Source organism: Vigna umbellata, chromosome 1, assembly GCF_029865625.1.
Source record: "Vigna umbellata cultivar VRB3 chromosome 1, Vumbellata_1.0, whole genome shotgun sequence".
NCBI lineage: Eukaryota > Viridiplantae > Streptophyta > Magnoliopsida > Fabales > Fabaceae > Vigna > Vigna umbellata.
The window spans coordinates 11,534,674-11,559,131 of record NC_142165.1 but is presented as its reverse complement, the minus strand read 5'-3'; the positions used below and the strand labels follow the sequence as shown (position 1 = coordinate 11,559,131).

The following is a 24,458-nucleotide window of genomic DNA, read 5'->3' as shown; positions in this document are numbered from 1 at the left end:
AAATAAAATTGCAAGCAAGAAAATTGATGAGATAGAACAAATCAGTAAATCCACATTTGACAGTAATCTTAAGACATAAGAAACTTACACAAACAGTAGAAGATTCAGATATAAGGAAATGATTATCGAAACTACAATTGCATGTTTCAAATGGAATAGAAACACCATGTTAAACAATTTGGCAAGTATATCAATTGTTATTGTAGTAATAAAATATCGTCCTTTGAGATTGAAATAGTTGAGTACTAGATTACTAATTCGTATAATTTTGAGCAACCAAAATTCAAGAAAAATAGTGAACATAAACAAATGACAAAAATTTAATTAAAATAAACAATGTTAGAGAATTGAATTTTTGTACGCTTTCATATTAATTCTTAACTCTTCCAATTGATGTGCAAATTATAATTATCTAATTGAGTTTATTACAACAAACAGAAAAATAGGATATGAAATCAAATGGCAGGAGGATAAAAGTAAGAGATTATAACAACAATGATAGCAGCAGCTTTGCTGCTGAAGTTAGATAGAGGTCACCTATTGTAGTAAAAAAATTTGCCAATTCGATGTAAATCTCCGCCCATCTTTTGGAAAAAATTATATAGCATGTCCGAGTATAGGTTTGATGGCCCTCCTCCGCTTGTGTATAAATCTTGAATTAGCATATGCCGGATTTGCACTACTCATATTACTGCGAAAAAAGAGGTAAGAGCCGACGAAGAGAGAAGACAGAAGAAGAGCCGATGAAGAGAGGAGTAGAAATGCACAACCGAAAATAAAAAATAAAAAAAATAAAAAAGATGAGAGAAAATAAAATTGCAAGCAAGAAAATTGATGAGATAGAACAAAACGGTAAATCCAGATTTGACACTAATCTTAAGACATAAACTTACTCAATACTACAATTGCATTTTTCAAATGAAATAGAAACACCAGATTCTACAAAGTGCCACAAATCGCAGAAGACAAAGAATAATAGAGCAAAACAAAATAACATACTAGAACGAAAATCCATATTGCAAGAAAAGTAAATTGCACCATTCAAAATTTAAAGAACCAGAAGCATCAAACTTTTGCGTCCTAGATCCTCTGCTTGTCCGTGCGTTCCGGTCTCCAAAATTCGTGGCATTATATTCCCTCCTACGTGCGTTGTTAGATAGAGGTCACCTATTGTAGTAAAAAAATTGCCATTTCGATGTAAATCCCCGCCCATCTTTTGGAAAAAATTATATAGCATGGATTGATGGCCTTGTGTATAAATCCTGAATTAGCATCTCCGGATTTGCACTACTCATATTACTGCGACCAGAAAAGAGAAAAAAAAAAGGTAAGAGCCGACCAAGAAGAGAGAAGACAGAAGAAGAGCGGATGAAGAGAGGAGTAGAAATACAAACAGAAAATAAAAAATAAAAAAGATGAGAAAAAATAAAATTGCAAGCAAGAAAATTGATGAGATAGAACAAATCAGTAAATCCACATTTGACAGTAATCTTAAGACATAAGAAACTTACACAAACAGTAGAAGATTCAGATATAAGGAAATGATTATCGAAACTACAATTGCATGTTTCAAATGGAATAGAAACACCATGTTAAACAATTTGGCAAGTATATCAATTGTTATTGTAGTAATAAAATATCGTCCTTTGAGATTGAAATAGTTGAGTACTAGATTACTAATTCGTATAATTTTGAGCAACCAAAATTCAAGAAAAATAGTGAACATAAACAAATGACAAAAATTTAATTAAAATAAACAATGTTAGAGAATTGAATTTCTGTACGCTTTCATATTAATTCTTAACTCTTCCAATTGATGTGCAAATTATAATTATCTAATTGAGTTTATTACAACAAACAGAAAAATAGGATATGAAATCAAATGGCAGGAGGATAAAAGTAAGATTATAACAACAATGATAGCAGCAGCTTTTCTGCTGAAGTTAGATAGAGGTCACCTATTGTAGTAAAAAAATTTGCCAATTCGATGTAAATCTCCGCCCATCTTTTGGAAAAAATTATATAGCATGTCCGAGTATAAGTTTGATGGCCCTCCTCCGCTTGTGTATAAATCTTGAATTAGCATATGCCGGATTTGCACTACTCATATTACTGCGAAAAAAGAGGTAAGAGCCGACGAAGAGAGAAGACAGAAGAAGAGCCGATGAAGAGAGGAGTAGAAATGCACAACCGAAAATAAAAAATAAAAAAATAAAAAAGATGAGAGAAAATAAAATTGCAAGCAAGAAAATTGATGAGATAGAACAAAACAGTAAATTCAGATTTGACACTAATCTTAAGACATAAACTTATTCAATACTACAATTGCATTTTTCAAATGAAATAGAAACACCAGATTCTACAAAGTGCCACAAATCGCAGAAGACAAAGAATAATAGAGCAAAACAAAATAACATACTAGAACGAAAATCCAAATTGCAAGAAAAGTAAATTGCACCATTCAAAATTTAAAGAACCAGAAGCATCAAACTTTTGCGTCCTGGATCCTCTACTTGTCCGTGCGTTCCGGTCTCCAAAATTCGTGGCATTATATTCCCTCCTACGTGCATTGTTAGATAGAGGTCACCTATTGTAGTAAAAAATTTGCAATTTCGATGTAAATCCCCGCCCATCTTTTGGAAAAAATTATATAGCATGGTTTGATGGGCTTGTGTATAAATCCTGAATTAGCATCTCCAGATTTGCACTACTCATATTACTGCGACAAGAAAATAGAAAAAAAAAGGTAAGAGCCGACGAAGAAGAGAGAAGACAGAAGAAGAGCGGATGAAGAGAGGAGTAGAAATACAAACAGAAAATAAAAAATAAAAAAGATGAGAAAAAATAAAATTGCAAGCAAGAAAATTGATGAGATAGAACAAATCAGTAAATCCACATTTGACAGTAATCTTAAGACATAAGAAACTTACTCAAACAGTAGAAGATTCATATCTAAGGAAATGATTATCGAAACTACAATTGCATTTTTCAAATGGAATAGAAACATCATGTTAAACAATTTGACAAGTGTACCAATTGTTAATAAAATATCGTTCTCTGATATTGAAATAGTTAAGTACTAGATTACTAATTCGTATAATTTTGAGCAACCAAAATTCAAGTAAAATAGTGAACATAAACAAATGACAAAAATTTAATTAAAATAAACAATGTTAGAGAATTGAGTTTTTGTACGCTTTCATATAAATTCTTAACTCTTCCAATTGATGTGCAAATTATAATTATCTAATTGAGTTTATTACAACAAACAGAAAAATAGGATATGAAATCAAATGGCAGGAGGATAAAAGTAAGAGATTATAACAACAATGATAGCAGCAGCTTTGCTGCTGAAGTTAGATAGAGGTCACCTATTGTAGTAAAAAATTTGCCAATTCGATGTAAATCCCCGCTCATCTTTTGGAAAAAATTATATAGCATGGTTTGATGGCCTTGTGTATAAATCCTGAATTAGCATCTCCGGATTTGCACTACAAATATTACTGCCACCAGAAAAGAGAAAAAAAAAAGGTAAGAGCCGACGAAGAAGAGAGAAGACAGAAGAAGAGCTGATGAAGAGAGGAGTAGAAATACAAACAGAAAATAAAAAATAAAAAAGATGAGAAAAAATCAAATTGCAAGCAAGAAAATTGATGAGATAGAACAAATCAGTAAATCCAGATTTGACAGTAATCTTAAGACATAAGAAACTTACTCAAAATTCAGATCTAAGGAAATGATTATCGAAACTACAATTTTATTTTTCAAATGGAATAGAAACACCGTGTTAAACAATTTGACAATTGTACCAATTGTTATTGTAGTAATAAAATATCGTCCTCTGAGATTGAAATAGTTGAGTACTAGATTACTAATTCGTATAATTTTGAGGAACCAAAAAGTAAAATAGTGAACATAAACAAATAACAAAAATTTAATTAAAATAAACAATGTTAGAGAATTGAATTTTTGTACGCTTTTATATAAATTCTTAACTCTTCCCAATTGATGTGCAAATTATAATTATCTAATTGAGTTTATTACAACAAACAGAAAAATAGAATATGAAATCAAATGGCAGGAGGATAAAAGTAAGAGATTATAACAACAATGATAGCAGCAGTTTGCTGCTGAAGTTAGATAGAGATCACCTATTGTAGTAAAAAATTTGCCATTTCGATGTAAATCCCCGCCCATCTTTTGGAAAAAATTATATAGCATGGTTTGATGGCCGTGTGTATAAATCCTGAACTAGCATCTCCGGATTTGCACTACTTATATTACTGCGACCAGAAAAGAGAAAAAAAAAAGGTAAGAGCCGACGAAGAAGAGAGAAGACAGAAGAAGAGGGGATGAAGAGAGGAGTAGAAATACAAACAGAAAATAAAAAATAAAAAAGATGAGAAAAAATCAAATTGCAAGTAAGAAAATTGATTAGATAGAACAAATCATTAAATCCAGATTTGACAGTAATCTTAAGACATAAGAAACTTACTCAAACAGTAGAAGATTCAGATATAAGGAAATGATTATCGAAACTACAATTGCATTTTTCAAATGGAATAGAAACACCATGTTAAACAATTTGGCAAGTGTACCAATTGTTATTGTAGTAATAAAATATCGTCCTCTGAGATTGAAATAGTTGAGTACTAGATTTCTAATTCGTATAATTTTGAGCAACCAAAATTCAAGTAAAATAGTGAACATAAACAATGTTAGAGAATTGAATTTTTGTACGCTTTCATATAAATTCTTAACTCTTCCCAATTGATGTGCAAATTATAATTATCTAATTGAGTTTATCAAGAGCTTGTTTACCCTTAATCCCTTAGATAGGCAAACATATTCATCAAATTCTAACCCCAATCCCTTAGGCCAGTTATCAAATTTAATGAAGTTATGAAGAACAATTAGCATCTCAATTGCAAACTAATTAGCTATGCCCAATTTCCTAATTGTGACAATTTCTAATCTGCTCTATTTACAATCGCAAACGATTCCCAATTTTCCAATAGTGAAACTGCTCATAGAGGACATTCAAAACATAAATAGAACACTGAGATAAATTAAAATTAACTAAACATCAATTGGAAAGGTTCAGAAGTTAAAATCAAAGTACTACATCAATTCTCTAACAAAAAGGAAATTAGTTTTGCATACTGGAAAATAAAAATCACCAAAAACCCCAAGGTGAAGAAGAAGAAAACTTTTGCGTCCTGGATCCTCTGCTTGTCCGTGTGTTCCCGTCTCCAAAATTCGTGGCATTATATTCTCTCCTACGTGCGTTGTTAGATAGAGGTCACCTATTGTAGTAAAAAATTTGCCAATTCGATGTAAATCCCCGCCCATCTTTTGGAAAAAATTATATAGCATGGTTTGATGACCTTGTGTATAAATCCTGAATTAGCATCTCCGAATTTGCACTATTCATATTACTGCGACCAAAAAAGAGAAAAAAAAAAGTTAAGAGCCGACGAAGAAGAGAGAAGACAGAAGAAGAGCGGAGTAGAAATACAAACACAAAATAAAAAATAAAAAAGATGAGAAAAAATCAAATTGCAAGCAAGAAAATTGATGAGATAGAACAAATCAGTAAATCCACATTTGATAGTAGGATATTATATGTTATATGTTATTTTAATAAGTTGGTCAAATTTTGTATGTTGGTCAAATTTTGTATATTATATGTTATATGTTATTTTAATAAGTTGGTCAAATTTTGTAAGTTGGTCAAATTTAAAAAAAGTATATTATATGTTATTTTAATAAGTTGGTCAAATTTTGTAATAATTATCTTAAAATTATACCAATAGTAATTTCTTATTAGTTTTTTTTCATAGTTTCTATTTAGTTGATACTATAACTTTTTTATACTCAAGATGTTTCGAGATTAAACTTTATCTCCTTGGTCTAACATAAATTCTCACTCTTAATTAAGTTGTCATCCTACTAAACTTTTAATTAAACCAATCTTTTAAAGTTAATTTATTATATATCTTTCTAAAAGAAAACAAATCGGGACATTGCATAACTTAAGGCAGCTAAGATTAATAAATTATTACACCGAATAAATATTGTATATATAAGGTTGGAGATTCTTGCCTTAAAAATATGATTGAATTATAATTTATAGGTAAGTATAACATCAAAATATCAAACCAATTTTGTGAAATTGAGATAAATTTTAATTTTACTATTTTAAAGGTGACATTAAAGTTATTTCAAACTTATTTTTTTCAATTTGTTAGAATCATTTAAGTGACCTGCTATCAAATTCTCTTCTAGGTTGCATTCAAAATGTGTTAATCCTTGACTTGACAGGATGGGTTGAAAATTCTACAATCATTTGAAGATTCAACATGATAATATGTTTCACATTGCTGGATAAATAATGTGTTGTTACAAAGTGTTTAATGAGATTGAAGGTGTATTAAGAGTATCTGGTGATATTCATGTGTTATTTACTTGGTGAATCGACTTATATAAAGTTAGTTTATTTTATGTGAAAGAAAAAAAGAAAATGTGAAGTATTTGATGTATTTAAAAAGTTAAATGAAAGTAAAATTTATAAAAGTTTTAAGAATTGACAGGAGAAATAAATGAATCTAGAAAATTATGTCGAAAGAAAATTGAGGGATTGATCATACACCTCAACAAAATTATGAATATAAAAATTATCAAATTATGATAGAGATGACAAAGTTTATGTAGTTTGAAACAACATTTTATTTGTTGAATCTAAGGAAGGATGTTTAGAGCATGACATTATTTGAAATAAAGAAAGTGATATTTGATGAAAATAATCTTGAAATTGATAAATTGCTTAATATACATTAAAGTCTTCAAGCTCAAATTCCTCATTTCCAAGTTCAACTCTTAAAAGAAAGATGAGTTTGAATAATATATATAAATTTTAATTATTATATTGGAAAATGCTTTGGTTATGGGTGGAAGTTAACTAATGTATATCATGTCATCGTCTTCGTCGTGGTTGATTTTGATTTATTGAGTTAAATTAGGAGGATACTTATGATGTTAAAATTAGTAAGGATTTGATGGAATAATTAAGTGTATTAAATGTAATTTTCCATCTTTTTACCTCATATTTATAATTTTCAAAATGAATTTCAGATTAACAGGATTTAATTACAATTCAATGGCTAGTAATTATATTTTACTTTAAATTAATTGGTATTAGTGGTAATTTGTAATTCTTGAATCGTTGGAGCCATGGGTGATAGAAGATCCTTTGGTCTTTGGTATACGGCCTTACAGAATATAAAACAAGAAAGCAATTGAAGATGTTTGGAGGAAATCCATAAGAATTGAAGGGATGAAAGTTGAATAATATATTATTACATATAACTGATAAATTCTGTAAGTTATTGTAATTGAATAAAATAATTTGAATGAATGGTTGATTGAATCGCCAAATAATCTTTCTTTAATTGTAAATTTCATACAAAATGTTCTTACCTGTAGACCCGACACATGAAAAGAACAAGTAATTTATATATCTATCTCTTTTGTGACAACCTTGGACGTTTGTTGTTGTTGCACTACAAGAATTGAAGCATCGGTTCTGCTATCGGGGGAAGCAAGCAAATCTCCGATCACACCCAACTCAGAGAACTCCGTCCAACTCTCAAGTGCTGCCGTTACCGGCGATTTCATACCATGGCGCCTCCCAACTATGAAGAAATCATGCCGATTTGCAATGCTCGAAACAAAATCACTCGTCTCAGAAGCTTGATGAATGGTCACAAGTTCATACGACACATTCTCAAGCCTACCATAGTACCCCCTAACACTCTTCAACACCTCATCATCCAGCATCATCTCCCAGTTTGCCTCACAGTGGGCCCAAACCAAGTGGTACACCACCAAGTTGCAAGAACAATCTCTGATGCTCCTCTTAGCCAAGCACAATGACTCTCGATCGTCTGAACCCCCAAGAAAGATCATTGCTATTCTTTTCACTGAATTAGTGATGATGCAGTTTTTGTGAGTAGAGGAGGAAGAAGAAGATCCTCGGTTCACGAGAATCCCCACGGAGCATGGTGCTCTTCTAAGAACCTTAGCGTTGAGAATTCTTATGTTTTGATCTGCTGAACTGATGGAACCATCCTCGTCCCATCTAACGTGAAATGGAAGAATGATGATGGAAGCCACTTTGTCCAATGCAAGGTAACAGATATCGTCATGCATGAAACGTAAGGGAGATATGGCTGTGTAGGTGCTAACTTCCGCAGTTCCCGCTCTGTCATGTTCGAAGAGGTCGAATGCTACGATCACATCTTCGGAGTAGTTGTGGTTTGAGCCAACCCTTTCTTGAAGACGGTGTGATATGAAGATGGGAGAGGATCTACCAACCAGTTCCTTCAGATGCAAGACGTGACCCACTAAGGGGCTGCTTATTGTGGGGCAACAAATGTCAAGAACGTTTTTTACAGACATTATGTGGCTTGATTTGTGGATGCATGCCACCACTCGAAACTCTGCGTTGGGTTTCAAGTTCAGGATGTTCCTTTTCTGATAGCATGCGTATTTCCTTGTTGGGTCGTAGAGGGATTTCACCCCGATGCGTGCAATGCTTCCCAACACCAGTATTGATATGGCCATTATGGAAACCGTTTCATTACTCAATAACTGCATTGCATGAGGAATAAAGTTAGATTGCACAAATATACAAAAAAGTGACGTGAAAAAGACAAGAATAGAGCTAATGATATACCATTGAATCAAAGAGAAAGACGTTGGTGACAAAATCCACGACGCCTTTGCAGCTCAACATGAGAGCAAGGCATAAACCATCGGTTATGGGCATGTTGCAGTAGCTGCAAATTCCAATAGTGAAAAGTATCTTAATCAAATGCACGATAACAATTACAGTGACCACAGCAATGACCAATTGGCTATTCATCTGTGCGGAGATATCAATCTTCATGGCACAACAGGTGACAAAGATCGGCAAAAGGAACCAAGTTGTGAACAACTCAAACTGTTTGATAAGTTCAGAGCCCAGTGGAGGACCTTCTGGCACAAGAAGGCCAAAGAGGACAACCCCACCTAACACAGTCTGGTGAGCGAACAATCCGAACAACCCAGCCAACAAGGTCATGAGGACCACCACAAAGGTGTATGCTTTCTTCACAGGTCTTCCTTCTGGTGTGTTCCTCACTATCCACTTCATTGCGGGGCGTCCGATCATAATCACACTTGTCACGAAGAGAACGTATTTGGTGGCAGCGTACATCACAAGTTCAAGTCCCTTGCTACCATCGTGAGGATGTGTTTTAAGACTACTTATTATAGCAGTGCCTAATCCTGTCACAACTGAGTTTATCACATCCATTACAAGAGCTGCTGAAAGTGCTAAGCGTCCAAGTTCAGAGTTCAAAATCTTCAGATCAGAGAGAAGAGAAGCTATCACTGTGAAGGAGCAACCACTGTGCCCTATTACTATCACGGGGAGATTATCTCCATCAAACTCTCCTAGGGTTTTCTGCAAGTGCTCCATGAAGTAATAGCACAGGGACAGACCAGCAACCGTTGGAATCATCAGGGAGGAAAGAGCGATTGCCCAAGCTTTCTTCCCAGTTCTCGTTATCATGCTGAAATCCATTTGCACCGAATTTTGAAACATGAAGAATGTGTACCCTAATGATGATACTAGGTTCAACAAGTCTTCAGTACCGTATGGGAACAACAGGCTTTTCTGTGCTTTCAACGACTCTATCTTGAGAGAAGGACCTAAAACAAACCCAGTCTGCAATTGAAAATCACACACAAATTTCAAAACAAACTACAACAACTGTATGATAATGACTGCTACTATATAGTATGCAATGATTCCTAAAGAAAACACAATACACACAACAATGCCATGCCATTAGAAAGTCTTGATTTTGTGTGTGCAACAATATGTTATGTGACATGTTCTTGAAATGGGACCAGAAACAAAGATAGGACAAGGGAGAAAACATTTCTTTGTATATAAATACCATCATTTGAGAAACGAAATAGGGGAACCCCAGACGCTTGAGTACCAGATGAAAACATTGTGTGACGACGAAAATGGTGAGAATTTGGATTTCCAAGAGAGGCACTACAGTTTTATCAGGTAATGCGCCAATATCAGTGTTACCCCAGATGCCATCAGATACAATCTTTGGTGGCATATCAATCTGAACATTGAAGATGATAAATCTCCCATCTGGGTCTGAATTCTGCTCGTCGAACACTACTCCTCTGAAAATTGTGTTTCTTATGCTTACTAGAGTCTCGTTTGTTCCCATGATGTCCCCAAAGTAAAAATTACAGAAACTGAAATCAAGAGTTCAAGAAAATATCTAAAGAACATGAAAACTATTACAATGCAGTAACTATGCAAGGATAATATTTATCAAATAATGTAGATTGAAGTCCTTTGATTGTTTGTAGTTACATTTGGTGTCAGTTTGTGACAGACTAGTTTTTTGGATAACGGAACATATTGTCATTACAAACGATAACGATTTTTTCATGTCTTATTTCTGCTGTCAATAGAAAAATAGCTAAATATTGCAAGTGAAAATGCCATGTCACAACTGAAGTGGAACGCGGAGACAGTTAATCTAAATCATTTCCTTGTATGAGGCTAATGGATGTTGTTATTCACATTCATGGAAGTGACAAGGATATTTGTTTGAATAACATTACTAGATTGTTTTTTCAAATTTTCTTTTAATAGGATAATAAATACAGAGAGAAATTCAATAGTTTGTTTTTATGTTGTATGTACTAATTTATGTACTGTTTCTGTTATCTAGAGATATTATAGTTAATAATTATGTAGCACAAATGAACAATGATTAATTATTAAAAGTTAATTCATTAATACATTTTATATAAACATAGCATAGTTTAAGAGCTGTTTTTTATTTCCCCTTGAAGACTTATAAAAGAAATGAAAACTTTAAACACACTTCTTAAAAATGAAATATATTTATTTACATGTTAATTAGTTTATATGTATAATTTTTTTTTTAAAAGAAGCTGAAATGAAATAATTTAACTTACTATAAATAAGCTTGTACGAACCAATTTAGCTTGTACAGAAACTGTTTATTTTATTTTTTTCTAAACAATTATCCAAATAAACCATCAATGGAGTGAATTTTCCCTACATTTAGTATCATATTATATTTATTTATTTTATTTCATTTAAATACTGCTACTTTGGTTTAGTTTAGCTCAATTTAATTTTGAACGGAACCTTAATTTTAGTTCTAGACATACCGCACAATATCAAATTATGAATTTGTATTTTTGATTTAGTCAACCCCAGTTTTAATTTAGTTTAATACATTATATTGCTATATGACTCGATTCGAGTTTTTTTTTTTTTCTAAATTTCCACTAATAAAAAAATGTCCATTATGTCATTGCATTTATGTGGGTTAATCAAAGACTTAAAATAAAATAAAAAAAAATGTGCAGTATCATTTTATTATTAAGTCCAATAGTTTCATATTAAATATTATAAGCCCTAAAAAAAACTCATTTTTACGTTAGTTGTGAACTCCCTCTGATTGTGTCGCAAAGTTCTGATTTTTTTTTAACGAAAATATAATAACAGGTACTACATAAACGCTAGTGTATTGATATTTTAATATTATAGTAATATGTCATCACGATTTCTTTATACATAAATTGTTTTCACAATTTTGTTAGTAATAGTATTTTAGAGTGAAAATATAAAATTTACCACTGAAATAAATAGTGATAAAAAACAAAAAAAAATTAAAATATGGTGAAACAAAAATTAAAAATAGAAAACAAATTAACAGAGACTGTTATATAGAAAGAAAAAAATAAATTTGTCCCACGTCCTATGCAGAAATCAAGTTGTAAATATTTAAAATGTTTGATTCTATATAATTAAATCTTTTCATTACAACATAATTTTAATATAATGCATAGTAAAAAATATATCTAATTATTTATATTTATACAATAAATAGAATAATACATAATAAAAATAATCTTTTTATTTATTTATCGAGGATTATGAGACTATAATTAAAAAATGTGAACCTACATGATCAACAACAATACCTATATTTCAGTCAATATATATTACCTAAATACATACATATACATATGCATACAGCTAGTATTATTACAACCATTTTTTTTTATCACTTCCTCTATCTCAAACCCAAACCTTCCATTTTTTTTTCCAACCATCCATCTTAAAATTTAAATCACTATTTTTGCCACCTTCCAGTCTATTTCCATATAAAAAATCAACCCCATTTATTTTTAACTTAACCAAAATAATATTACCTAGTATGACTAAACAGAGAAATTTAATTGTAAGAAACGATTTTAGAGCAGGTGGCCCCAATCATATGTTTCAGTATTTCCCTCCATTCGAATGAGCGTGGAGACTTCTGGCTTATTTTAGAGTGCTCATTGTACCGAGCAATTGAACATTTATCATCCATTCAAATATGATTTGTATGCATTAGTTAAATTTGTCAAAATCTTTGATCATACTATGGCGACACCATGCATGAGGTAGATATGCTTACACCCAAAACAAAATTGGATTTCAAAGTAGCCAGAAAAGCATCATTCAAAGAATTAAGAAAAAAAAAAGTATACTAAAATATGCTACCGGCGGCTCTGACTTGGAAGCAAGCAGTCATATGTAACCATGTGTGATATCACAGAGAGCTTGTCGGAAGTTTGTAGTCCAGGGGCTGCCAAATCTACTATATCCTCACGCAAACTGTTCATAATATAATTGATTTAGCAATTTTAACAATCATAGAATTCACACCCTTTTCACGTATTTAAACAGATAGAGGATATAAACATAAGTCCGATAAACAGAAAGTGACTTGACAATTATAGCTGAGACAAAAAGAGTGCAACTAACCTCTCCCACTCTCCTGAAGCTTCTGCGTGCCATTTGACAGAGTGATATAGGCGATTCAGGCTATAGAGTGCCAATCCAAACATACATTGTGCATCTCTCTCCTGTAGATAACATGTAACGTGAACTTTTCTATCTTTCTTCTATCCATCTCATTCAAAATAACTAAGAATTCCTTTGTTTTAAAGTTAAATAGAATTTGTTTTGATAAGATTAATTTTAAACCATTAAACTGCAACATATTCCCAAATTTCAGTTTCACATTAGAACGTGTCATGATGGGAGAAATATTATGGTGTTTTGCTAATCGAGCAGAAAATGAAGTTTGTGAACCCCATTCGTATAACAAACTACTCAAATGAAGATGTTTTCTGTGAAAAATTTGCACAGTGAAGAACATCTTACATATACTGTATCATGAGTATTCTAGACTTACTCTGCCTAGGTGAATCCCGTCTCCATAATGTGTGTGAGTGGAGAGTGTTGAAACTTCATTTAGGGAGGGCTAAATAAAATCAAGAGTCATATGTGTATGTGCAAATGACGTGACTTTATAGACGTGAAACTTCTATTAAGGAATAACTATATATATGTACAAGAATCGGGAAAGCTTCGAACTATAGTCACATGTATGTACAAGAATCAGGAAAGCTTCTTACCAACCCTTGGTCAACATAATGTTGGTACCGCACAATCCTTTTCTTAACCTCAGCAACAAGTAACCTCCGCTGAATGCGAGCTAGTCTACCTCTTCCCTCAGCTTTGGTATCCTAATTCATACAAACTTCTTTATCAATGCTACTGAATAAAGAATTTCCTTTTTAAGAGAAAAGATAACGAAAGGCTAAACTGAAACAAGTTGACAAATCTGACAGTAGGGTCAAAGTTTAACGAACCTCAAAATATTTACCACAAGTGTTAATTTTAGTACCCCAAAATGTACATAAATGAATTCTTAAATTCAAACCAATTTTGAAAAATCGCTATTACGAGTGAACAAATTCAAGGACAACCAAAAATAAGTAACTTCATAACACTGCAGAGCATTCTCTGATCAATGAGGAAATAACAAAATTCTTAAACAATCGAGGACAGTTAAGTATAGCAAATAAAGGGATGAAATGGAGCAGTTTGATACAAAATGAAGCACCATTTTGACCCAATCAGGTGATGTTAAGATAAATATGTAATCTAATATCTAGCCCATCAGATATAAACCAATTTGATTAAAACCACTTTTAGTACTCATAATTTCACGTATGTTTAATTTCGATCCCAAGAAACTTTAATTGCACATTATGTCTTCCAGTTTTTCAAAAGTAATTTTAGTTTAGAATTCATATATCATTCAATTTCTAATAGAAAATGTTAATGTATCCGTAAGGATAGTGTTAAAACTTGTTAAACCTTGTCATTAATATTTTATGTGAACATTTGATACCCATGTAATATTTTTTATTAGTAACCGGATGATGACGTTAAAAGTAGACCAAAATACTTAATTTTGGAAAACTTGAATGACCAAATGCGCAGTTAATTTTTATAGAGCCCGAAATTGTATATTCTTAAAATTGTAAGGGACCAAAATTGCACAATGTGTAATTAAGTTTTTATAAGGACTAAAATTCTAACAGTATCCCAACCATACACAAAATGTGTCACCTCAGACAAGATCCACGCTCCAACTCATTCATACAAGTTTTCTTTAGGGCATGCAAGAACTGTAGTATTATATGGTGCAAACTAAACAAGGGAAATTACCTGTTTGAACCATGCACGTACTACCATGATTAGTAAAAGAGACAGAAAGAATGCAGGTAAAGCGGTCAAAACGGCAAAGTTGATTTCATTTGCCCGTAGAATCTGGTTCAGCTCTAGCATTGCCCTAACCAAAATATTATATTAAGGAATTAAAACAATGTGAATATTTACTTGAATTTGTAGATTCAAATAAACTCACGTCTCGGTATCCAGCTTGAGCTTCTGAACCTGGAATGTTGAAGAATTATGTTAAAAACTTACAGATGTAGCATATAACGTATGAATTACAGTACCTGAATAAGTATAGCGCGAACCAACTCTCCATTCAGAAGGTTTTGAATAGGATGCATGAGTTCCTTCTCATACCTGCATTTATACTTGAGAAAATTAGATCTTAGCACATGATAAACACCAATGTTACAAGAAATGAAGTGATACCTAGAACTTTACTAATAAGGAGGATTCTAATCTAAATTCAACATTTCTTCCTATTACATGATAAGGAGAGGACTACTACATATAAAATTCACTTTCTGTATGTAATTGTCCCTTGATTACATAAAAATCCAAGTTTTAATTCTGTAAAGTTTAAGATATAGTCAATCAATATAAATTGAAAATATTTTATATGAACATCCAGGATGAACCCTGTAGGATCATAAACAATTGCTTACAGGTAAATCTATGTATCTACTTCAAATTGAATTACAGAAGCAACATACTACCATCGGACCAGCATAGCTAGAGATATTCCAACTCACCTATCCATGACTATCTCAAGCATTTCCTGGTCTGAAGCATTCGCTGGGATATTCTTACCCTTGGCCTGCTCACTGAATGCCAACAACATCCTGCACGGAATTTTTTTACAAATAGTTACTAAGAAAGCAATATCCAATCATCCATACAACTAGCATGCTTTCAGTATCGAGTACATTACTATAGCAAGTCAAATTTAATATCAATGAATATGACCAAATGCAATTCCAGGTAGTCATAAAAAAATTAAATAATTGATAGCCCCAAGGATAGTTATCTGTAACATATCCTTACTATTGAACATGTTTTGTCTCGTTGCTAATAAATCCATATTCTTCAGATGGAGATTTAGGTGGTTTAAGAGGATTATATTTCTACCTATGGTACAAAAGGATGCTACAGAACATAGTAAAATATCATGGTAGATAACCGGACTACACTGAGTCGTGAAGATTACACTAAATAGCATCCTACATTTGTTGCATACCTTTAATTAATTGATATTTTTTATTTCAATTTCAATTAGAATCAGATCTAAATCAAGCTACAGAAGAGACTCAACAAAACTCATTAAAATTTGCTAGTCCAAACAGTTTCACAAGCAGTTACCCCACCCATAATCCTTCAAACATTCCTTCACAGGCATCACAACACAGGCTGGAAAAATATACATGAATTAAGCTGAACTATTCTGAAACTGAATTAAACTTTAAAAGTAGTTCAACAGAACTCAACTTAATTGTATAATGGTTTAAAAGAACTGAACTGCATCTTGTTTTGAGTGAACTGAACCAAATTGAACTACCCTAAATTGCTTTTGAATTGGTAGAACTATTCAAATTGTGCAAATTATTACCAATGAGCATCTTATTTTGGAGTATATTTTCCAATCTCATAAGTCCTAGTCCAGTTTAGTCCAAACAATTCTATTTATAAACAATTCAGTTTTTCAAAAACTAAACTAATATAATCAATTCAGTTCAGTTTTCTTTTAAAAAGTATATTATTATTTTTTAACAATTCAATTTTGAACAACCCTAGTCACACATACCCAACACAGTTCACCTACTTGCATACATGCATATTCTATTATGAATGAATAAGACCATGCACACACGTAATTACATATAAACCAGAAGCAAACTTCCATGATTCACAAGAAGCTTTTCCATATAAGTCTAGACTGTCTAATAACAACAATTAATTGAGTAGTGGGTTTTTGAAAGGAAGGATTCTTCTGAATCTCCAAAAGTTTGAAAATTACTTGATATTTTATTTAGAAAAATAAATTTAAAATAAGCATCTTATGATTTCGTTGTATTTGTAAAACAAAAGGTCCAACTGGGTTAAGAGTTTTTACTTCAACTGGGTGAAACATCAACAATTTACATTGAAAGAGAATTATACGAACAAAATTATTAAGGTGCCTAAGTTAGCACACAATGAAAAGCTATAAACAATTATGTTAAAATAAGCATTCAAAGCACATGGTTCTTGTATACTGGTTTAATATTAAAGAAAAAGGAGGGGGGCATATTTAAAAACCAAACCTGTGTAATGAGTTAGAAGTTAACTGCACCTCTTCAAGCTCCATAATACCTTGATGTCTCTTCCTGAATGTCTCAAAAAGTTCGTCCCTAATGGATAAAATCTGAAAATTGATTGCATCAGCATAATATACAAAGATGTGGGACAGTAACAAACAAGAGTGCTCAAATCTCAAACAGTAATTTTTATAGGGATCATTTTAAAGGATTTTATGTGGTTTCAACTGGTGGGTTCAACCCAATCAAAGTACAATGAGTACTAATGGGATATTAAATAAAATAATTCTAGGGCTAGGCTTAACTTTAAAATATGAAACAACACTCTTTCTAGCTTTACAACATTCTAAGGGCTTCCATCTTTTTTATGCTGGAATCCAACCTTGGCTGCATAATACACTTTAGATCAGCTACTAGACAAATATTAAACCTTATTTCATGCTTCCATCCTACATCAATTGTAAACCTCAATCAGTTTGGTCAACTTTTCAACAGAAATCAAGATAGGAATGAAGAGGGAAAAGTCTCAAGGAAAAGGATTGTGTCCATTGCTCACGGAAAACAGACTTTTAGGAAGGCTACAAAGTTAATTCTAATTATCAATAAATTGAGATTTGAAGAGGAAATGAGGTTAAGCAAATTTTGTAATGCTTACTACAGCTCCTATCTCATAAGGAAATGTTAAGTTCAAGTCTCATTTATTGAGGACGAAAAAATATGAAAGAATAACAAAGCCCTAGTAAATAGTCAAGAAGAGATGTACCGGTTGCTCTACATGATTCTTAAAAAAGCTAATTGTTGAGTTCTTAGCTTCCAAAATCCAATTATCAAGATCAGAACTTCCCACCAATCTACTATGCCGTAAGAGCCAAATTGAGCATACTGACAGACCAACTGCACCAAATGTATAGCGGATCCAATATTGAGTCATTTTCCTTGGCTTTCTATGTTTGATGACCTGAAACATATCACAACCATTAAATTGCAATTTAAAATTTTATCGATGTTACAGAACAGTCCAATCAATATAAACCAACTGAGACTAGAAATGCATAAGTATTATCAAAAAAGTTTACTAATTGTTCAATTTCAGAACCTCCATGGATGACTAAATCCAATATAAATGGTAAAAAAAATAAAAGCCCTTGTAATTGACTCCAGTCAAGATAATTTTGTTGCCCACTTCTAATAGGCATTGTTGCATTGACAAAGCCCTACGGATTGTCTAATGGAGGGGTTTACTGTTCAATACCAATCAAAGCAAAAGGGGATCACAGAACATTGTAAAAAAGAGAACGTTAGGTAAGCCATTAATTTTGACGGACCTCATGATAGTATGGCTACTGTTTACTTCTCTTATTTTCATATAAAAATGGCTTTCTAAATGAATAGAGAGTAATACACATGCCCCATGAATCAACATATCCTTTGTGTGTGAAACTAATCCCCTTAGGCAAGGATCATTACAGCTACCTATTCATTTAATCATGAAGGAAATTTTGCAAAATACCAAACAGAAATGACTCTTCTAACACATAATACCAAGCAATGTTTTAATATCATGATTATGGTTGAAACCTTATTTTCAGGAAGGTTAGAAAATATTGTTGTTTGATATTTCATATTTTCAAGTTACTGTTTAGAACTAAAAGAATAAGTTGAATTAAGTAAAATATTCAGTTTCTGAAAAAAAGTGTATCTATTTAAGTATCAAAATTCTGAAAAAAGAAGTCATCTCTCCGTGGTTAGACTTTCTTTATAGAAGTATGTAAATTAAAAAGTATTAACAACATTTTTTACACAAAACTTCTAAATTTTTAGTTAGAAAATAAAAAAGAATGCTGAACAGTAAGGCACATAAACAGTGCTACGATACCGCTCACCAGAAAATCAAAAGAAAAATGCTAATTTGCTAATGCTAATAGGTGAGCTGTGGGAAGTTGAATGATTAAGATAGAAGATCTTACAAGAAGAGATATGTATGCGTCCAGCTTGTCTAAATTTTGATAGATTGAATTGATAGCATTTCTTATTTCACAGTCTGTCCACTGAGATTCTTCCTGATTTATTTCTGGCACCTTCTCAAATAGCAGAGGGATTGAATAGGTCCCGTCAACTGAAGAATCACTCTGAATTCGCAAAAAAAGCAAATTTTTTAACAATGTTAAGCTGCAAACATGCTCCAGTTTTGCTTTAAAAAATCATAGGTCATAGTAATAAGGGTTAAGAGTAATATACATAAATGAAAACAGAGGGAAAAGAGGAAAAAATGAACAACTTTATCTATATATACCTCACGCACTGCATGTAGATGCCCAATTGAAGCTTCTAATGTAGAAAACAAATCACTAATTGTAACTAACAACGACGGCGGCTCTTTCTCTGGATTTGCCACTAAATCCTCTCCAATTTTATCAACTTCCATATAAACCTGAGAATGATGTTTCAAATTTGAAGTAACATCAGAAGATTGATAGCATATTGGCCTTTAACAAAGTGAAGTTGATAGAGTAATTCTTCATATTTATAATTTTCTATTTCTACAGGTGCGTTCAAAAGTGTTTCATGGGTTGCCAGAAGAACTGAGTCCCAACTCTACATGTAAACAATTTTGTTCATATCCTCACTGAACTATCCTATCAAACCTATCCTCATAATCCCTCCCAAGGCCTATATAAAAGTTCCCCTAAAGACATAAATAACAGTGTCACCGCCAGGAAAAGGTAGGGGAGGTGCCCAAAAACAAAACTAGGCCAATTCAGTAAAAAGCAGCAGCAGCTACACAAACACGAAAGATACAGCATCACCTTCATAATCATTCAGTCATTGCAAACTTTCTCTTCTATAAATATGAAGATCAATAACTCCAATGTGACAGAATCATGCAGCAACAAAAAAGTATCCACTATTAAGCGAGCTTGACAACACGAGACAGGTACATTATATTCATTCTAATTATGAAAGACTATTGTAATTCAAACATTAGGAGACAATGAATCAGACAAAACAAACCTGAGCTAAAAATGTGGCAAGTGAATATCTTAAGGAACTCAAAAGAACTACTCTCTCGTCGATAAAATCAGACGCAGATTGGCACAGACTCCGTGAAGACGAACCCTGAGCAGTGAGTCCACGCAACAACTTGGCTGTTTCATCAATAAAAGCCCTTGGACCCCTCTCAAAAATCATGAAACGTGCCTTCTCGGAATCTGACCTCTGAAATTTTAAACAAATAAGCAGTGTAGCTATTTCCAGAATGGACACAGCTTGAGCTAAACGACATGTTTGGATAATTTTTTCATAAATACCAGTAAAAGATAAAACTAAGAAAGAAAAATAAACTGTTTTATTACAAGTTAAAGTTAGTTTATAAGTAAGCTTATTTTCAATCCGTGCATTAGTTAAAATTGGCATATGTAGTAACTTGATTAGATTTTTCTTTCTTCTTAATTATTTTATGAAATTTTTTACAATACAAAGATATAAAAAAACAAAATGACAAGATATTTAGAGACAGAACTTTAGCTCTGAACTGCCAGAACTGGAGATTCTTTTGAACGCTATGCAAATTCATCAAAACACGCTCCAATATACTCTCCACAATACCATGCACTCTCGATCTCTTGGTAACGAGCCTGCAAGGGAACACAGCACCAAACATCAAAAACCCTAATATGCATTCGTTCCATCCATGTAGGAATAGAAACAGAGCTGAGAATAAAACGAAAATGATATTCAAACACGAACGAATATTAATCGATTCATGGTTGACTTTGTAGAAGTGGAAAGGACAATGAACGTACACGGGAGAGTCGAACGAAGAGGAAGGTAACGGAAGAGGGAGACATTCCCGACGCGGGGTTGATCTGAAGCGGATAGCGAAATTGGAGAAAAAGTTTCTGGGGAAGTAGGGATAGAGAGCGTGGATTCGATTTCGAAGATAATGAGAATAAAATTGTGAAAGAAATGTTCCGTTTCCCGTGGATTCAGTTTCCGATGGTGGAACCGCCATGAGAACCGCTGCTCCAAGCTTCACGCTGCTCAAAGAAACTTTTCCAACACCTTTTTGACTGTGTAGTAGTTTTTTATTCTTTAATTAAATTATTTTGATTTAGTTTCGTCCTACCTTTCACATAAACCCTTGTATTCCATAAAAAAAATTAGCAAAATCATTAGAAAGTGAAATAAAATCATTCGATATTTATGAAAAATATTCGTTTGTTTATTAGTTAATATGTTTTAATTTTCTTAAATTACAATTATGAAAAATAGAAAAATCAAATGGCTTTTAAAATTTTATGCCGTTTTTAATCTTTTTTTGACAACACACAATCATTATTAATCACCTATACACCAAGCATACTGGTACAAACATAACAATTTCATTTAAATCACTCTTATCATTTATATGAATACTAAATTTAAACAACAAACATAAATATAAGATTAAGTCTAACTTCTCTTATCTTACAAATAACTATCAACTCTATAAACTTTTTCTAATGGTTTAGAAAGTAAGAAAATTCTACAAACGACTACCAAACACCAAATTAAAAATAGAAAGAGTCTTTAGGACCTTATATTAACCAAGAACAAGTAGAAGAAACAAGATTATGTATGCGACGACAATCTCTTCTTCTAATTTCATATTAAGAACAAAAGAGAAAAAAGTAGTTGAAACTTACTTGCTCTCTAAAGTATAGATTGGTAGAATGGATAAGTAGATCTTGTCGCATTGATCGTTTAGATACCTCCCAATCGTCAAAAAGATGACATAAATTAGAACCTCTAGAGAGAAGGTAGAGAACTCTCGAAAAATGTTTATTAAAGAGATAATACATTTTAATATAATGAAACTATTTTGTAACAAAACTATTTATAAATAAACCATTTAATATCAAAATAACAAAGTCTCACTATTTTTAAACTATCACTACTTCTAAAATACTATTTTCTGAAATTTTACATTTTAAGTATTCATACTCGTATTTGTAATAATATATATATATATAATATTTTAGAGAGGTAGTACATTTTAATATAATGAAACTTGTTTGTAGAGTTGTCAAAATGGGTCACAACCCGTGAGCCAACCCGGCTCACCACGGGTTCAGACCGGTTTAAGTTTGAAAAAATTGTACTTTATTAGTTTAATACCCTCTTTGGTCCACACTTTCGTTGGATAATGTCAATTCAATCTCCATTTATAAAAGTGTTTGGAATATGTCCATAGTTACTAAAATTTGTGTCTAATTTGTCCCTTCCGTTAAATATAATCAAACGGAGTTAGTGCATTGATGATCTGGCACCAATTATTAGCATCTTGTCAATGTATTGTTTTGTGCGGTGCTGACGTGTTAAAAAAACACCATATTGAGGTTTTTAAAGATGGGGTTTTTATATTTGGGAAAAGATTGATTTAGGGTTTCTACATTGCGACCGACATCAACCTCTCCCTCCCCAGCGACGCCTTCGACCTCATTGTCTGCGCCAAGACCGCCCTCGAATTGGCCTGCCCCAACATCGTCTCCTGCGCCGACATCCTCTCCGGCGCAACCCGCGACCTTCTGACCATGCTCGGTTGCCCCTTTTACCCTGTTTTCCTCAAGCATGGTGACAACCGCTTCTCTTCCGCCACCTCCATCCCCAACCACCTCCCACTCCATCCATGCCAATGTCCCAAATCACGAAAATCATCACCTGTCACGGCTTCTCCATGGAGGAGTTCGTCGCTCTGAGTGGGGCCCACACTGTGGGATTCTCCCACTACTCTGAATTCGTCACCAACCTCTCGAACTCCTCTTCGTCCTACAACCCTTGTTTTTCTAAACCTTTATCCAAAGCTTGCGCCGATTACAGAACCAACCCTACCATTTTCGTCTTCAATGACATTATCCAAAACCTTCCTAAGGGTTTGGGTGTGCTGAAATCCGATCACGGCTTGTACAATGACCCTGTTACGAGACCATTCCTGGAGGGCTTCGCCAAAGATCAAGCTAGGTTCTTTAGGGTTTTTGCCTCGGCGATGCAGAAGCTGAGTCTGCTCAATGTGCAGACAGGGAGAAAGGGGGAGATCTAACGCAAGTGTGATCAGATTAATTGATTCTTTCTTCTTTTTGGAAGTTTTTGATGATTTGATGAAACAAGATCTTTTGATTTAAGACGAGAATGGAATGAAACCTTTGTTGTGCATGAATTTGGTGTTTTTGAGGTTGATTATCCATACATAAATTTTGGTTGTGTGAGGTGGGGAAATGGGAGAATGAAGCAATTGTCCTTGATCTTGGATAGATGAATCTGAGTTATGATTTTTGGATGTAATATTATAAGATTTAATTAATAAAGTTTCTCATTTTGATCTATTTTCTCAAAGTTCATGTAGTTTTGAGATTGCATAAACTTGGTATGGAGTGATTGAATATGTATTTTAGGTTAAACAACAAGAAGAAGACAAACAAGAAGAAGAAGACCCAATTCTATAAGAAAGTAACACGTCATAACGCACAAAACAATATATTGACACGTTGTCAATAATTGGTGCCAAATCATCAACGTACTAACTTCGTTTGGTTATACTTAACGGAAGGGACAAATTAGACGCGAATTTTACTAACTATGGACATATTTCAAACACTTTTAAAAATGGGGACTGAAATGACATTATTCAACGAAAGTGGGGACCAAAGAGAGTATTAAACCTATTTTTTTATGCGGGTCAGATTTCAACCCGGCTCATACGGGTTGAACACGTGGTGGGTCGGGTTGACCCACCAACCCACCTACCTATTTATTTTATTAAAATTTAATTTTAATTTTATAAAAAAATATTTATTATTATTTTTTGCTTGAAAAAATTATTTAAGTTCCTTATTTTCAAAATTAATTAAACACCCATGTTGGAAGGAGTGAAGTTTAAGAATGAAATTTATTTAGATTTAAATTATAGAAAATTTGTTGTAATTAAATGAGTCAACCCGTTTACCCACCAACCCGTGATGGGTCGGGTCAAATTTGAATTTTATAAAAATAGTATATTTTAATATAATAAAATTCGTTTGTAATAAAACTATTTATAAATAAACCATTTAATATCAAAATAACAAAATTTCCTTATTTTAAACTAGCACTACTTCTAAATATTTTATGAAATTTTACATTTTAGGTATTGATATTCATATTTGTAATATATATATATATATATATATATATATATATATATATATATTATAACAAAAATAAAATTATAAAAATTATGTATATTTAATTTTATAATTATAATAATAATTTTATTATTTTCATTATCATATAAGTATAGCGCTTGTATTTTCAATTAACATTCGAACCTTTTTATAATGTAAGAGAAACACATAAAAAGAATTTAGATGTTAAAATAAAAAATACAACACTCAAGTTGAAAACGTATTATTAATTATTTATTATTTTCACACCTAACTGTATTTTACCTT

At 32.4% G+C, this 24,458-nt stretch overlaps 2 protein-coding genes and 1 pseudogene across 3 annotated transcripts; 1 reads left to right on the top strand and 2 right to left on the bottom strand.

Annotated features, from left to right (window-relative positions):
* Positions 1-7,512: 7,512 nt before the first annotated feature.
* Positions 7,513-10,301, bottom strand: LOC148204632 (cation/H(+) antiporter 4-like). The gene is made up of 3 exons (XM_088115292.1): positions 10,008-10,301; positions 8,738-9,772; positions 7,513-8,652 (listed from the first exon to the last, which is right to left on the bottom strand). Exons 1-3 carry the CDS (start codon positions 10,299-10,301, stop codon positions 7,513-7,515), a joined length of 2,469 nt encoding a protein of 822 aa, XP_087971418.1.
* Positions 10,302-12,489: 2,188 nt separating this feature from the next.
* DGS1 (dgd1 suppressor 1) lies at positions 12,490-21,076 on the bottom strand. 2 transcript variants are annotated; one of them, XM_088094824.1, is made up of 14 exons: positions 20,796-21,076; positions 20,513-20,627; positions 20,005-20,208; positions 19,286-19,423; positions 18,960-19,121; positions 17,756-17,950; positions 16,999-17,099; positions 15,451-15,540; positions 14,983-15,055; positions 14,889-14,917; positions 14,690-14,813; positions 13,588-13,698; positions 12,932-13,032; positions 12,490-12,781 (listed from the first exon to the last, which is right to left on the bottom strand). In XM_088094824.1, the coding sequence occupies exons 1-14, from the start codon at positions 21,002-21,004 to the stop codon at positions 12,664-12,666; spliced, it is 1,770 nt and encodes a 589-aa protein (XP_087950950.1). In that variant the 5' UTR covers positions 21,005-21,076; the 3' UTR covers positions 12,490-12,663. The 2 variants fall into 2 exon arrangements, with proteins under 2 accessions (XP_087950950.1, XP_087950955.1); XM_088094829.1 differs by lacking the exon at positions 20,796-21,076 and having other exon boundaries at positions 20,005-20,201; positions 20,513-20,611.
* A 959-nt stretch (positions 21,077-22,035) lies between these two features.
* Positions 22,036-23,071, top strand: LOC148204630 (peroxidase 31 pseudogene; annotated as a pseudogene).
* Positions 23,072-24,458: the final 1,387 nt, after the last annotated feature.

Excerpts from the sequence above, each read along its gene's own strand:
- DGS1 (XM_088094824.1), bottom strand. The coding sequence starts at position 21,004 with ATGGCGGTTCCACCATCGGAAACTGAATCCACGGGAAACGGAACATTT. Across the intron at positions 20,628-20,795 it reads TCTTCGTTCGACTCTCCCGT|GCTCGTTACCAAGAGATCGA; the intron begins GTACGTTCATTG and ends GTTCCCTTGCAG. Across the intron at positions 12,782-12,931 it reads GCTTCAGGAGAGTGGGAGAG|TTTGCGTGAGGATATAGTAG; the intron begins GTTAGTTGCACT and ends TATTATGAACAG.
- LOC148204632 (XM_088115292.1), bottom strand. The coding sequence starts at position 10,301 with ATGGGAACAAACGAGACTCTAGTAAGCATAAGAAACACAATTTTCAGA. Across the intron at positions 9,773-10,007 it reads ATTTCGTTTCTCAAATGATG|ACTGGGTTTGTTTTAGGTCC; the intron begins GTATTTATATAC and ends TTTCAATTGCAG. Across the intron at positions 8,653-8,737 it reads TCTTTCTCTTTGATTCAATG|TTATTGAGTAATGAAACGGT; the intron begins GTATATCATTAG and ends CATGCAATGCAG.